General features: G+C 42.8%; 1 protein-coding gene across 1 annotated transcript; it reads right to left on the minus strand.

Moving 5' to 3' along the window:
• Positions 1-348: 348 nt before the first annotated feature.
• nup155 (nucleoporin 155) lies at positions 349-15680 on the minus strand. The gene is made up of 34 exons (XM_072371592.1): positions 15542-15680; positions 15127-15294; positions 9100-9237; positions 8866-8962; positions 8667-8737; positions 8491-8583; positions 7870-8133; positions 7715-7788; positions 7537-7628; positions 7349-7446; positions 7098-7265; positions 6872-6972; positions 6561-6731; positions 6348-6458; positions 6162-6256; positions 5994-6079; positions 5759-5900; positions 5557-5623; positions 5343-5455; positions 4870-4973; positions 4516-4649; positions 4179-4370; positions 3851-3989; positions 3640-3775; positions 3397-3550; positions 3201-3305; positions 2670-2824; positions 2408-2537; positions 2201-2314; positions 1980-2100; positions 1756-1866; positions 1304-1440; positions 1113-1219; positions 349-844 (listed from the first exon to the last, which is right to left on the minus strand). Exons 2-34 carry the CDS (start codon positions 15266-15268, stop codon positions 706-708), a joined length of 4101 nt encoding a protein of 1366 aa, XP_072227693.1. The 5' UTR covers positions 15269-15294; positions 15542-15680; the 3' UTR covers positions 349-705.
• Between the last annotated feature and the right edge of the window lie 800 nt (positions 15681-16480).

Here is a 16480-nt window from a genome sequence, read left to right on the forward strand (position 1 = left end):
CGAACATGAATCTCAGTCGCATAAAAAAAACTCCAAGGCGAGTTTTATTTCTTTGTAAAAACGCTTTAATGTTTTCCCCAAACGTAGGCCAGACTTCTCAGTGTACGGTAAAAAAATTGTTCTGCATTCAAAAAGGTCACAAAAGCTCTCATACATAATGGCACTGTTTTCCTATCCAAGAAGACAATATGCTCATTGTAAATAATGCATACAAGTGTGCGAGATGAGCTTTGGCAGAGAAGATGATATTATGGCCAAGTTCTGTACATAATTACAACATGCAATACTTCACTGTTCAGAGACAATAGTGAGAAAAAAAAAAGAAAAAAAGAAAATCTAAATACGGTGTGGTAAATAGGTCAAAGTTAGGTTTATTTTCAATCATCATGAAGGATCCTCAATCAGCCTCCACATGTGAGCTCTGGAAGTTCTGTTTCAGCATAACGTTCACCTAACAAAGCCTATCAAATAACTTAAAACTTTTCTCTTCCGTCTTCCACATTTTTTTACCAGAGGAAGTTATCGTTTTCTGCTCCCTCTGGAGCCCTTCACAGACTGAGGCAAAACTCTACTACTAAATACAAACCGAATCGAACTGTGCTCGCTGCTCCTCACACTTTTAATCAGATGTTTACCTAAAGCCAAAAACGCAAGATCCAGAGGTGACCTGGCGCTCGTCGCGATGCTATGAGAATCTCATTAACGTCAGTGGAGTTTCTCCAGTTTTGACTGTAGTGACTTGAAGTTTCCGATTATTTGTTGAAGAGCCAAGTTTGGACTCAGAGACTGCAGTTCCACAAGGTATCCACAGATGTTATCAAGGCAAACGTTAGTGAATCTGCGCCTGAAAAAGATGGAAAATGGAAAACTGGCTCAACTGCAAGGTGTCAAGTCTGAAACTAAACATTTTGCTCTTGGCTTACTGCTTTCAATTCATTTAGATTTCATAGAGTAACTTCCACATCTATATGTATGGGATTGATGTGATGGGAATCAAATCAGAGCAGAACTTCGCATGGAATCATTTTGCTGTTTTTGTGGCAGATATCAAAAGACTTTCATTTGTGTAAATGTTAAATCTACAGGCCAGCAGCTGAATTGACAGTAATTACCTGTCATAGGTTGGTACTCTGCTGGGGTCATCAACATATCCCGAGAGAAGCACGTGGATACACTCCACCAAATGCAGAGGTTTCCTCAGCCGCTGCCAGCAGGGATCCTAAAAAAGGAAGTCAAACACTTTATTTCTCACTGAAAAGCTGAGAATGAATTGCAGCTTAACACCAAAAAGCGAAGGAAGTACCCGAGTTTTGAAGAGCTGATCATAAACCTCCAGGAGACGTGGCATCTGTACTCCAATCTCCTGCATAGTGGATGTGACAAATCCCACATCCCAGTTCAGTCGACAAACTTCCTGCTCCAGGAACTTCACCAGGAACTCTGCAATCACAGATACAGGACAGTGTTACCTCGTCAACCTCTTCTCTAACACAAACATAACCGATTATGCGCAAACGTGCGAGTTCCAATGATGCAAATAAAGAGAAGAAATGTCTCAACAAACATCACAAGTTTAAACATGCCAGTTGTAAAATGAGGGTAATTAAGAGCACCAGCATAACCAAACAGACCTGCACCCTAGAGACATACTGGCTGATGCAAGAGGGAAGTCTAATTATAACACGCTTCACAAAACTGTCAGCATCAAGTACGAAAATTCTAACAAGACCTAAACTGACTATAATTAAAGCCTACCCAGAGGGAAATATCTTGGTGTTCCAGCGTATATCTTCCCCAGTGACACCAGCTTCAGATTGAGAGACCTCATCCTGTCTGCTGGGCTCATGGCCACGCTGTCTCCCAGCTCTGCAACACAAAACATTTGCAGGTGACGTGTAATGCACAGAGAAAAAAAACAGGAAGAACGTGGGACATTTAGCCAATTTTTTTTTTGGCAGGATGCCGATGTTCTCACTCACCTTTCTCTAAAATTTCCTGCCACAGTGAGTGCACCAGGATTGGGTCTGAGTGTCCTGCGCAGTGAATGATGGCCAGCTTGCACTCAGACAATTTGAAATGGTCAGCAAACTCTCCGTAGAGCTGCACAGCAAAAGAAGAAAAAAGGACATCTAGAAACATTTCTTTTTGCCGTAAAAACTTAAAACATTTAACCCATCATTGGTTTGATGTCGCAGGTCACCTTTGTTATGTCCATGAGTTCAGAGTCCAACTGCGAGATGACGTTTTTCACTGAGGGATGATGGGAGTACTGTCTGATCAGGGTTTCCTGGATCTGCACTTGGATACGCACAAGCTAAAAGAGGGGGAGGAAGCACACAGTCAGACACACAGAGGCTACTTTAATTCATGTCAAGATTTCTCTCAGTCATCACTGGCACTGAGCTACCTCCATCTTTTCTTCCAGCTCGTGAAGAAATTCTCCATCAGACGCCTGAGCGGAGATGCAGGAGGAACTCTTTGCAGACAGGATGGCTCGGGCAATGTACTCCAAACGCTGCTTTAGTGAGATCTCAGTGCTACAGACAAAGAAAACAAGATACTCCCTTTAAGTCAGGTCAAAACACTTGAAGTATTTACACAGTATTTGTAGAGTCGATGTTGGAGCTGGTCACTAAGGAATTCCAACTGTCCTGTTGTTGTATTCAAACCTGTGCATGTCAGCAAGCCGCGCCAGTACGTGAGCCGCTTTGCCAAAGTTGCGATTCTTCTCGTAGTAGCGCCACAGGAGGTCCATATTATGAACCTTACTCTGGTCCTGTTTGATCATATGCATCAGATGTTCTTCCAAATATGGAGAGTTGACCTGGTCATTGACAAACCGAAGAAAGGCCAGCAGTCAGACGGACAGCATGTAATCACACCAACAGTGTTACAGTGATACACATGTGCATGTAAACCGTGTATTTTTCACTTCTAATCTAATTCAGAACCTCATAAAAGGAGTATTCCCATGTTTGGGGACACCACAGCTCTCACGTGACCAGTGTGCAAGATTTAGAGACATACACTCATCACATAATGCAGACAATAAAAACACAAGCAAGACCCATTGAAAAACCATAGTTTTGCTTTCATTGCTTCAGGACTACTGTAGGAACATGGCAGTGCAACATGGTGGCGATAAAGCGTTTGTAGACATAAAGAGAGAGAATAAAAATTCCCATGCATGGACACAGTACCTCCAGCAGCTTGTCCGTCAGGTCGGCCTGAATCAGCCAGTTGTACAGGGCAATGTGAAACAGCTCGTCCTGAGACCTCTGGGCCAGGCCAAGCATCTGCTCAAACTACAGGGAAATTACAGATTTTCACTGGAAATGCAGATCATGCACGTGCTAGTTTAAAGAAATGATCCTCAAACGTCTCTTTGTAACTCACATGAGCCGTAGCCTCTTCGTTGCTGAGCATGTTTGGGTCAGAGGTCATGACAGGTGGTCCGGGCTGCTTGGGGACACTGGGGGACTGCGGGGCTGCTTTGCTCTGGTTCACCAGCTCCTGCATGGTGTCTGTGATGCACTTGTAACATGACAGTCTGGGGGAAAAAAGGAAAGGACAGTCATGCTGCTATTTATAGCTATCCCTAATGCAGATGTTTTGTTTGTTACTTCTTGTTGGGCTTACCTTTCCTGGAAGGCCTGCTGTCCCACTCTGTCCTCCTCTGGCTCTCCATTCTTGTAGAAGTGGGGTCCCAGTCTCTGTGGATCCTTTTTGTCTGCTGCTGTGAGGCACAACTCAAGGACTCCCTCATAGAAACGCACTGAGAAGACGAACCGCATTAGCACACTCAAAGTAGCAAAAATACAAATGGAGGCAGTGTCTTGCATGTTCTTACCTTGCCTGTACTGAGAGCCAACAAGTGGCAGGTCTGTGTGCTGGCTGATCTGCTGGTAGAGCCGGAGAGACTCTCTCAGTGTCCTCTCTTTGTCTGCTTTGTTCTGGATCTGCTTGGAGCTCTGCAGCAACTCATTAGCCTGAGTGTGGGACCAAAGCAAATCAATGGAGCTCGATCAATAACATCTTAGTATGTGTCCTGATTATTCATGATTGGAAGACACAGTGATGTCAATAAAAATTTAAATGTGACACTGCTGAAGCTGTGATAAACCTAACTACACATAACACACATGTTGATGAAAACTGAGATGGACGTGTGGATGTACCTTGGAGCAAACACTGTCATCGCTGCTGTACAGCAGGGGGCAAAGGTCACGCAGATGATTACTGATGGCATCCACAGAGGCATTATCTTTGATGTAGACATTCATAAGCCCTGTGACGAGAGCTCCAGATAATTCCCTGCCCCGGATCACTATATCCTTAAAAGTTGCCCCCTTCATCTGCTCTTGAAAATCCTACCAAAAAAAAAAAAAAAAAAGTAAAATCGGAGGTGAACAAGCAGAGAGCAGCTGGTTTTTGGTTAAAAACAAGAAGGGATTACTGCAGACATACTGCACGAGCATCTGTTCGCAATGCCAAAGTATTTGTGGCCACAAGTACCTTTGGCAGCTCAGACATAATGAGGCTGAACTGATGATCACAGAGGAGCTTCCAGAGAGCCAGAGTCTGATAAGAGCGATGCACTAACTGCTGGATACCCTGCAGGGACGCTTTCTCATAAACCTGAGCCTTGGCTGGATAGAGATGAGACAAAAATAGGTTTGTATATCAGAAATTCTAATTAATAAAAGACATCAGTGTTCAGTGGAAAGTCTTGAGCATTGAGGAAATTGAAATGTCCTTTTTTGTTAAAAAAACAACAAAACAAAATAAGCTCAATTTATTACATTCTAAAAATTAATAAATCTTTCAAAAATGCTGAGAAAAACGTTAAAACCTGAACTGGCAACTCACTGTGATATTTCCTCTGGAGTTCCTGCTGAACCTGCTGTGAACTGGCGCCATCAGGACGCATAAATCCCAGCAGCCTCTGCGGCAGGTTGGCTGGGGAGGTGAAGCTAATGGGGAGCAAAACACAAGGGAAAGGACGCAAAAAGGCTCCGTTAAAGTAGTTTTTACAGCGATTCATTTCATGTTAGAAGTAATCAGAGATAGCTAAAGTAATATTAAATAGTTAAGTTCAGTTAGTTTTCACATCAGCCCCATAATCAGTCATCAGGTTTTAGAAAAGTCTTTTGTCTAAAATATAGATTGTGTAGCGGTTTCTGTCCTAAATTAAAGACCAGAAATTTAATCACCACTGATTTTACAGTAGAGATTTTTGCCAAGTTGATTTGCTGCACTCCTTTAATTTGTCAACCGTGAAGCTCTGATCAGGCGATACCAACCAGCTCAATGCAAGAAAAAGCAAGCAGAGGAGCTCTTACCTTGCAGCAAGAGAGGAAGGACTGAGCTGAGAGTTTTTATCAAGAAACTCCTGCAAACCACCGAGCTCTAGAAGGACGGACTCCAGCTCAAATGTACCGACACTGCTTTCCAACTGTGGGAACAACAGACAAAAGTGTTAACCTCTCATCAGTAACATTACTAAAAAAATTCAGCATTAATGAGTAAATCTCATTGTTATGGAATTATACTTACAATACTAACGGTCTGGTTTCCTTTGCTCATTGTTTTCTCAACTGCAAGGCTCCCATCCCAAATATTTCTGTTGCATCAGCAGTGAATAAGAGAGGGAGACAGAGTTAAAGAACCTCGTCACCAAACGCCAGAATCCAGAGCTCTGACTAACTTTAGGTGCCAAAATACTTCACGTCTGACCCAGAAAAATGTCATTAATTACCCGAGAATGCGTGCAAAGTAGACACAGATGCCGTTGTGCTTTCCTGAGAAAATCACCTCTGGACCAACTGACATGGGTGTGATGGGGCCAGATCCAGAATGCATCGGTGCAAATGGTGTGGCCAGTGCAGGGGGTACAATACCTGTGGAGGACATTGAACATACATAAAAAAAACAAAGATAAAACACAAAAATCATCATGAACAAACCCCACGGGCCTGGTGGGTGCTACTTACCTGGTGCTGGAGAGCTCATCACGGGTCCAACTGTGCTGGGAGTTGCCATCGCTGCAGGAAATCTCATCTGTGCTTCTCCTCCATATCTAAACAAAAAAAAAAAAAAGAACAGCATTTAGCTTGTGCACAATGTGACCAAGTATGTAAACGTAGACACCATCGTCTGACCTGAAGAATGCTCTAGTGGCCCATTGTGAGACCTCTCGGTCGGAAGCAGCACTGGAACAAGCCAGGATCAGAGCTGTGGCACAGGCCTGCTCCTCCTGAACAGAACACAGTGAGATCTTTGCTGTAAATGCATATAAGAAACATGCCGAAGTTAATCTATTGTGAAGAGACAGTCTTGCATTGTACCCTGTGCAACTTGAAGAAGCGTTCGATCTCTTCACTTTCTCCTCCAGCGCAGCTCACCAGGAGGTGACGAAGCTGGTCAACTGGCCTCAGTTTTTGGAAGATATAACTCCCCTATAGGACAGCAAAGAGCCTTATACCACACAATAATAAAAAAAACACTAAGCTCTACGTATCTAATGGGATGAGCCACAACAGCGCTACATTCATTCCAACCTTTGCAGAGAGAAGGACAAACTTCTGCGGAGGGATATTGTGCTGCTGGACAACCATCGGAGTATCAGTGATGGGGATTAGTTCTCTGTTGAGAGGAGTAAAAATCTTGGGAGGCCTCTCTTCAGTAATAGAACAAAGAGCCCAAGAGTGTCCATCAACATTAGACATCATCTGCAAAGTAATGCACAGAAATGAGAGTCGTATCTCCTTGCAATACAGTTTATAGTAGATTTCTGGCCAAAAAGCATGCATCTAACAAGATGTACACAAAAGAGCCGTTCAGAGTGACATTTTGCTTCATATGTGCAAACCTGTGTTTCCATCAAGGGCTTCTTGAAGGGAAATGAGTCATGATTAATACACCACAGGATGTCATTGTCTTCTGTCTCAGAGGCAGCCATGAGGAGAACACCTATAAGAATCAAAAATGTGTTACAAGAAGGGTTCCTATGGACTGTTAGAGTACAGATCAGGGCGCTGAACCCAACACTAAGAAAAACAGACAAAGTAGTACTGACTCCCATTTGGCTATTTTACCTTTACTATGTAGAGCCTTATGGACCTTTGATGGTTTCTGCAGGGTGGAAGAGGCAGAAAACCCTGGTGGCAAACGGACGTGGACCAAAGCTAGCAGGCTAGGCCGAACTGCCAGGTGTTTCTGGTGCTGAGGGGCAAAAGGTGTGGTGCTGAAGTAGAGACGCACGCCTGCAAAGGCAGAGAATTGATGATGTATGTAAATACAAAATAACCATCAAACACGCATCGCTCTAAAGCTCGTCAACACTCGCCTGCATGAGTGACAGCGAGCAGGTGGCAATCGGAGGACTCCGATCTGTCGATCACAGAGATCTGGACAATCGGTTTGAAGACGGAACGATCGATTGTCCTGAAAACAAATGGAGTTTCAAAATGGCAGAAAAATCTCACTTTCAAGTGCGGGGAGTTAATTACACGTGAAAGAAAAACTGCGGCATACCTGGCGATGTTTCCAGCAGCCGCAACTATGGAACTCAGTGACATGGTTGCCACACGGCTCATACCTTGCCCATCAGCACCCAGGTCGTACACCTGAAAAACACAAATCAATGCTTAAACATAAATACTTCATACATCAGCTCACTGACGGCCAAATGCAAACCTAGAAGATGCCCTACCTGTAGGACGCCTTTCTCAGAGCGTGTGTAGAGAATGTTGCGAGAATTATCAATGGCAATTTGAACAATGGGATCTGTGGAGCACAGAGAAAACCCAATGTTCAGGGGGGCAGTTTAATCAGATGGGTAACATTTCACATGAACCCCCTCCTCACCATCTTCAGAGAAAGAGAACTGGAGCACAGATGGAATAAGGAAGGACAGAGAGCTTTTTGAGTGGTTGATTTTTCTGCACCGCTGGCTGAGCCAGCCTGCCTCAGCCTGGTAAGCGATCTCATAGAGGCAGCCATCTTTCCCTGCCATGAAGATGCGTCCCAGGTCTGTGGAGGTGATCGACAGGATGTAGGTGTTGTCTGTTGGGATCGAAAACAGGGGGTCTGGCAGCAGCTGCATCCCACCAGACATGCTGTCGTTCAACCCTGAGAAAAAGAATCGGCACCAAAAGAGACGCATTAAACTGACAGAATTCTCTTGACACCGCAGTATTCACACACAGTATTCACACACAGTATTCACACACAGTATTCATACACAGTATTCATACACAGTATTCATACACAGTATTCATACACAGTATTCATACACAGTATTCACACACAGTATTCATACAAGTCGCATCATGTTTCGTTCAAACAGTAAAGGAGAAGATTTACAGAGAGAATTAAAAAAAAAAAAAAACATTTTTATCAACATTTATCAAAAAAATTTAAATAAAAAAATTAAAACAACTAAAAAACACAAAAAATTAATGACACAGTTATTGAGGAAAGACTCACCTGCTTGGCTCTTGGGGAAACTGAGTCCGAGGATGACTACATCCACAGAAGTGGCCAGTACTAAAAGGTAGTGAATGTGTGGCTGTAAGATCCCTGAGAAGACAAAAAAACACGTAAGCATTCTATAAGAAAACCAAATGACAAAAATAAATGCAAAAGGAGCGTCAGGTCCATACCTTGTTTTGGTTTAACAAGACCTACTGCCAAAATAGTTTCAATCAGGCCATCAAAGTAGGCCACATCTCCTCTGCAAGGAAGATATCCAAAAAGGACAAACAGCTGTGTTGACTGCAGGCTTATTATCAACAGAAACTGAAATGACATTGGCTTCAGGTGCAATTTGTCATTGAGTAACAGAATCTTTCAGTTACACACCCATCTTCGTAATTCCACATGAAGATGTCATTGTCGATTGTGAGCCAGGCCCGAGAGATCTCCGGAAACACTCCCATCATGCAGTTAAACTGCATATCTTTAACGGGGTTAAGCAGAAACTCAGATTTCCTGGCCGACAAAATCAGAAGAAGCGAACCTAAATTCTTTTCACTACGTCTAATGGAAGCTTCTGGGTCCCATCTGAAAGTATTTCCTGAACGACTGAAAGGATACGGCTGAACTGTTCCACCAGCTCAGGAGGCAGAGGGACTCGCCGGACAGAGCTGAGCTCTGGGAGGTTTGGTACACTCAGCAAACCGGGTCCCTGGAGAGGATAGTCCATGTCCGACACCCCCGAGAGAGACGGCATGTCTATCAATAAATCGAGAACAAAAACTTCATATGACATTCAATGTTAAAAATTTGTATTTGCAAACGCATTTCATCATTGTTTCAAAAAGTGTGAAATATAAAATGGTGATACACGTGACCGGAAAACAAAAGTTATGATGTTAACTTTTCAGTAATCTCTTTATTGTGTAGCTCTTCAGTCATACTGCTTTCCACTAAGAGGCATAATCTGACATCTCGCACAGTCTAAATGAAAAATATGGAGCGTGTGAAAACCCCAACAGCAGGTTAAGTTCATCTTCAACTCAATGACTACAATAAGCCCAAATCATCAGTCCTCCACCACCATGCTTGACCGTTGGTATGAGGTGTTTAGTTTTCTGTGAGTTATGACCAAACAGCTCCACTGAGGACTAGTCTTTAAGAAGTGATGGTTGGCTCAGATGCTGCTCTACTGAACTCCATCTGAGCTGCAGCTCTCATTCTTTTCTTTTCTCCACCACAGTTTGTGAGCATTGCACAATCTGACTTTGGGGTGAACTTGCTGGGTCGTCCAGTCCTGGGGAAGATGGTTTTGAATGTAGAGTCTCTCACTTTAAAACAATGGATTTAAGTGCAAAAATTGCCCTATATGCTGCTCAGATAGATGGGCAGCAACATCTGCCTCTCTAAGATCCCTGCTGATGTCTTTCTTTGAGTTCTGCACCAGAATGAGTATTTAACAGCAATGAGTGTTTAACCAGCAAGCTCAGGTTACAGAAAACCACTGCACAACCAGAATTTGAATTAGAAAACCATTTCTTTCTTGCCACTTTCCTTGGAAGCGCAAATAGAACTGTGGAATGCTCCAGAGTTCTAATCTATTCCATCAGGCCTTATGTGACATCATCAAGAACACATGTATGTACAACGTACGGAACCTTCAGCTGTCAGATTGCCCTCAGTTCAGACCAACACGCAGCTGTGAAACAAACTTTCTCTTTTTAACATCGCTGAATTAAGTCATGGCTTTCATTTGCATTTGTCCCTTCTGGAAGAACCTGAAACCAACAGATAGAGACGACGTGAGTACCGCCAGCTGCTTGATTCTGTAAAGTGCTGTTCATACGTCACACTTTTTCAGAGTTGATAACTGATTTGCCACAGAAATAATCAGCGGTCGAGCAGATTTAAAGTAAATAGAACTTGTTTAAAAAATAAGCTTTCTTAAATTTCAATTTACTCACTGGGTCACGATGTAGTGCATCAAACTTTACCATCGTACATGCATAAAGCCAAATGATTTGGTTTCCAATTCATGTATTTGTATTAAATTTGTAAGCTTTTCTTTTATAGTGTATACTATAAATATGTGACTATACTATACTGGGAATAAAAGGAGCTTCTGTCAAAAGCCGACTGAGGATTTCAAGCTGCATGACATCTTGATTTTCTTTATTACAGGTGATGCAGACCCACCAGAGACAACAACATCCTGGAGGTCTCAGCAGTCAGTCCGCCGTCCTGGACCGACTCGAGCCTCGAAAGGAGGCTCTTATCCGTCAAACAGAGATGGCGTGCGCTTCGGTAAAAGCACGCACCGAGGCTGTACTGAACAGGCTGAAACTTTCCACACAGCATGACCCCCATCCTATACCTCAGCCCCCAGCTGGCCCTGAGCACAGGCCGGCCTCATCTGTTCGACCGTGGAGGATCAAACCGGTCTCATTTGTTCCACACTTAGAGATATCTGAAGAAACACACACAAGTCTGATTCAACAGAGCAACGCTGGTATATATGATGCGGACACAGAGGCGCTGCATTCTGAAAGCGACCGGAGCTTCTGCGTATCCCTTTCTGCTCGCTCAGAGGACACTCTCAGATGTGTGGATACTCGGACTCCATGTGAGCTGAGAGCCATCCCACTCATCTATACTCCGGATGAGGTGTCACTACTTCCCACAGCCTTCACTACACTTCCACCCCCCCCGCCTAAAACATCAGCTACGCAACCCAAAAGGCAGCCATCTCGTCTCCCTGTATTGATAATGAACTTGGGTAGAGCAGGTCAGTTCTACTATAGACAAACTCATGAGTCTGAAATGGCAAAAGAACCAAATCTAAAGCCTACAACTGAGTTTCAATCAACCTACTTTATGTGTTTTACTAAGTACAAGCAGAGACACCAACATGCGATACCTTTCTCATTTACCACTCAAAAGTCTGAATACGACACCATTGTTTCTTTAAAGTGAAATATCAGTTGATTGGGATAAATGAATGATTTTCATCTCTAGTTTAGAGCTTTTCTTTGTGCATTGTTAAATGAACTGCAGAAATGACAACGATAAACATTTGGACCTTGGCTTGTGCAGGCAAAGAAGTGGGAGGTGTATACGGGCTCCTGACAGCTACACATCAGATTAATGCAATCCTGGAAGTATTGAAGCATCCGAAGCGCAGTTTTGCTGCTCCTTTGCAGCCACTCCCCGCAGCTCCTGAAAGGAACCCAGCAGAGGCAGCCCTCAGCAGAGCTCCTTCTCCAAAGCCAACCCCATCTACGAAGAAAGGAACTGCTGGAACAACTGCGCTCCCTGGAAAGACGGCCAACTGGGCCGAGGAGATAAACACCACCTCAAAGTTCTCGGTAGGGGACAGCAAAGAGGACAAGAACCTGCAGCTGCTAACCAATCCCACAGCCAGTCTGTCTCAGTGTTTCATTCTTCTCAGCTCAGATGAGTGGTAAGTCTGAACGTGACGTGAATGCAGAGCTGTTGTATGTAGTTTGCTGTTTTATTGTAAGGTATATGTAATCATCTTAATGCACGGTGGAGAAGTTTCCTAACAATGTCATCTCGACATAGGATTAAGAAGGTGGAGGGGCTTCGCTTTGTGAGGGCGCTGGCGAAGCACCATCCGGACACTCTGATGGTCAAACTCCACGAAGTGTGCCTGGTTGTAATGGAAGAGGTACTGAAGACATTTCCCTCTCCTTTTCTTGTTAGAACAAACCCCCCCTGGCAAAAACCATAGAATCACCACGCTTGGAACGCGTTTACTCATCTCTTTTATTCTGTAGAAAATAAAATCCCCAAAACAGAAATGTGAAAGGAGAAAAAAATAAATACACCAACTTCCTTTCAAAATAATGGGACGAGAAAAGCGGAAAATGTCAATGCACAGTAAACTTTAGAAGCAGCTGACTGAGAACACCCGACATCTTCCGCCACGATCTGAAACTAATTACCTCCTTGAAGGAGTTTTACCATCCTTGCCCTGCTCCCTCTGGCAGCTCTCTTGTTGGGGTCATGTTTCCTGTCGATCAGTCAGGTGCAACAGCTCTTTAAGCTCTGCAATCACTCAACTTAAACTGCAGACTTGTGCAGGTGTTTGTTTTAGAAATGCAAATTACAAAGGTGAATCCGTGTGTTTTCTTTTACTCTAATGCTTAATGACTTCATCATTTTTTCTTGTCCTTCATTTGGGATAAAATAAACATATACTTTTCAAGGTATGTTATACAAAGCCAGAATGTTCAGTTATGAAATAATGATGTTTTATCCCATATCTTTGTTTTTTTGAACATCCTGCAAGAATGGCGATTCCCAGTTTTTAGTTTTGCCAGGGGTTGCATGACCGCTGATTAATGATGTCCATTCTCACTGTCCAGGTAAAAAACCTGCGCTCTTCGGTGGCCTGCGCAGCTATAAACACCATCACCTCGCTTTATGTTAACCTGAAGAGAAACATGGACCATGAAGTGGAGAGAACGGGCCGTGCTCTGCTACTGAGGGCTGCAAATGCGGCTGCAAATACCTTTGTGCAGAAGCAGCTCAACGTGTCCCTGGAGGCTTTGGTACACAGCTGCAGCCCAGCCCGAGTGCTCACTGTTCTGCTCAATATAGGACTGTGGTAAAGCTACTCTGAACCTTCAAAATCTATGAACGAACTGTGGAGGCAGCAGAAATCAAAAGAACCCTTTCTCTCCTCTTTTTTCTTTTTTTTTTTTTCCAAGCCACCTGAGTACACCAGTGAGGGCCATCACAGCTCGACAGCTCCACCTACTGGCTGACAAAATGGGCCCGACTGCAGTGTTAAAAGCAAGGCAGAGCTTCACCCCGCGGTTCCTCACAGCAGTGAGCAAGATGCTGCTGGACGCCGCATCTCAAGTCAGGTCAGTTATCACCAAATTTGGTCCACAAATTCCTTCTATGAAAAATGCTGTGTTCAATCAGGAGTGCTAAATAAGTCGCATATCTGTGCAGGACCCAGGGACACGCCATCATCGCAGAACTGGCCAAGCACAGAGACTTTACGCAGCTGTGGAAGCAGACTGTTCCTGAAAAAGATCAGCGTTTGCTAGAGAAGACTGTGAGGAATGCGGCTCTAGCAGCACGTCTGATGTAAACTGTCGCTGCCTTCAAAGTTTTGTCATTTTAATATTTTCAATATAAGAATAAAGTTACAGCATATAATTTCCCTCTTTGTTCCCAAGAGTTTCTAAAAGTAGAATGGGATGCAGACCATTCGGTTATCAAGATCCTCTCCAGTGAGACCATCCTCTCCTGTTTGAAACACAGAAGCAGGAAATCTCTCTGCTTTTAAGAACTGGTTTTCTTTATGATAAAGCTCACGTTTAGTGACCCTGAACCACCACTCTATTCCTGCCCTCTCAATTCACCAACTGGTTGAGGCAGAACAACTACACTATGACTGCAATACAAATAAACACAAGTATGACAGTTTAATGAGGACAAATTTGTAGAAAAGGCACACTAATATGATTTGTCATAGGAATATTGAAATTTCTGTGAGAAAATTGTGACTGAGGACTTTATTGATCCACCACATTTGATTAACGTTTCCTTGATCTCTCAGAAATAGTAAATATTGCACACATTGTGGCTTTCTACATGACTTTAAGAAGCATGTCTGAATGACTGATTACCATCAATTTAAAACACAGAATGTCATTATTGTTACGCATCACATGTCCAACACAGGCTTAATTTCCGCAGTGTTGAAACAAAGGATCGCGTCCCTTTTATCCCTTTTCCACAAACATTTAGAGTTAACTAATATTCAAATGCATTGAACTTTCCCCCTAAAATACAATCATGAATTGATCGTCAACATTTTGATTTCACAGCAAAATTCCAGTTTAGAGATGATGAGTATTAGCTTAGTGGAGATGAATGTGAACTTTATCAACTATGACTCTTGTAACAGTATATTACAGTAAAAAATCCTAAATATTTGCGGCCACAGGACTCATTTTGGTCATAGATCATAGTTAAGTTAATGTTCAAGGGGATTTTGTCTGGACATTACGTTTGAGAACTGATGACAAACATTTAACCATCTTTAGATGGTCAGTTTAGCAAGTGATTAATAATAACAATTATCAGTGGATTGGTAACACAAACAACTTGTTGCGGTCCACAAGTTAATGAGTCTATGTGCATGAACACGGTCAAATGAGCGTGTTGATATTTTCTTTCAATTTCAGTCCTTTTCATTAGACAAACATTAGGTGAGCACAGCTCCCTCTTGTGACATTGAACAACGTTCTTGTCAGCTGTGAATGTGTCAGGATGAATCGTGAATGTACACTACCAGCCTTTTCACGCTCTGGCGGCATCCACGCACACTCCTATGTTCTCTGCACCAGTCACAGATATGAATTAAGTGGAGATAGACAGCAAAATTAACACGAAGAGGTTCACTATGGCACAATGTAGTCAGTTCAGAATTTCAAATCATTAACTATGAGCATGTTCAATTTTAATCTATGTGAACTAAACTTTGAACTAGTTCTTATGACGTGTGAACTTGCAAAACACTGATGAAGTTATTAAGTATGAAAGCTCCATTGTAAACAGATGCAGATTGGTAGCCATCGCTCAGTCACGGATGTCGCTATCACTCACTGTGTGAAGGGACGCAAAGCAGCTCTGACAGGTCAGGAAAGCAGCGGTCATCCTGCAGGTGTCTGTCAATCAGCCGGGCTGAGTTTTCCAACGCTTCAGCGAGCAGAGCTGCGGGGCTGCTGGGTCCAGCGCTGGATGGCATAGCTGCAGCAATCACCGCTGACTTACCTACAGGGAAGAGAGTTCAACCTGAATTATTAGGGGGTAAAGGAGAAAGCCAAATATGGCTTCGTGTTATGTGCAACTAATCAATAGAAGCACTAGTAAAACTCACAACTTCAAATAATTGTCTGAGTCAGTGCTAGACAACGTTAGCACACTGAACGCCGGTTGCGTTACTACTATTATTTAGCATACAAGCTAACAACTAGCTAAGTAAGAAATAAAGTATTTCAAAGTGAAGTCATGACATTACCCGACTGAAAAGAGTCCGTGTGATACTGATTTATTTAACTAACAAGTTGTGTTAGCCACTTCACCAGCAATTTTTAAACAAAAACATTCAATTCACACATGCACCTATCAGCCCGCCAACCTCATGCACAGGAGCCAGAGTATAGTTTACTTCCGGTTGATTGACGTCATTTTCTTCTTCACTTCTTAATTTTCCGCAGACTGAACCGGACGGAAATCTTTGCTGTCATCTCCTGGTCAACGTATGTGTGTCGACCTCCATCGCGAAGCATATAACATATTTAGGACACAAAATTATATCAAATAATAAGTAAAACAGTATGATATGCATTGGCAATCAAATTTATACGAATATAAAATATAATTATCTCTTTCATTAGAATCTATAATTGATAACACCAAGTTGGTTCATATTTTCAGTTGAGCACTTGTTGTATTTACAATGTGATTGACAATTAGAAAGTTTTGAGATCCCTATTTCTTTTATCTGTGTGTTTTAAAATGAGAAACTCCTCTGTACAGAGGAATCAGATACAATTTCTGCAGTACAAACATATCTAAGCTGGACTCAATTTTATATATGCATATAAGAAGAAAAAGCTCCAAAGGATCACAGCAGCATTTCTGCACGGTACCACACCGACTTCTATTATGGAGCAACACGTGGTAATCCTTAAATATAATGACCTGCTAAGATGATATTTGACAGATTTTTGTTACAAGAAACTCTACTCAGCGAGGAGAGACATCAGTAATCAAAATATCTGCTATTTTTCAGAAGCTTGGCTCGTCAGTGCTAAAAAACACCTTCGCAGCTTCACTCTCGCATATCTCTGTCAAATGCAGGCGAAAGCACCTCAGTGCAGGCCAAAACGACTGCCTTTTGATGTAAAATGACACATTGAACAGCTGATGCAGAGGGAAAAAAAGCGCAAACAAG

Source organism: Leuresthes tenuis, unplaced genomic scaffold (genome assembly GCF_036924035.1).
Source record: "Leuresthes tenuis unplaced genomic scaffold, fLeuTen1.0.hap1 SCAF_19, whole genome shotgun sequence".
Taxonomy (NCBI): Eukaryota; Metazoa; Chordata; class Actinopteri; order Atheriniformes; family Atherinopsidae; genus Leuresthes; species Leuresthes tenuis.

Coding starts and splice junctions, on each gene's coding strand:
- nup155 (XM_072371592.1), bottom strand. CDS start 15,268: ATGCCATCCAGCGCTGGACCCAGCAGCCCCGCAGCTCTGCTCGCTGAA. Junction 8,134..8,490: donor TTTCCCCAAGAGCCAAGCAG/GTGAGTCTTTCC, acceptor TCTTTTTCTCAG/GGTTGAACGACAGCATGTCT. Junction 7,629..7,714: donor CTGAGAAAGGCGTCCTACAG/GTAGGGCATCTT, acceptor TGTGTTTTTCAG/GTGTACGACCTGGGTGCTGA.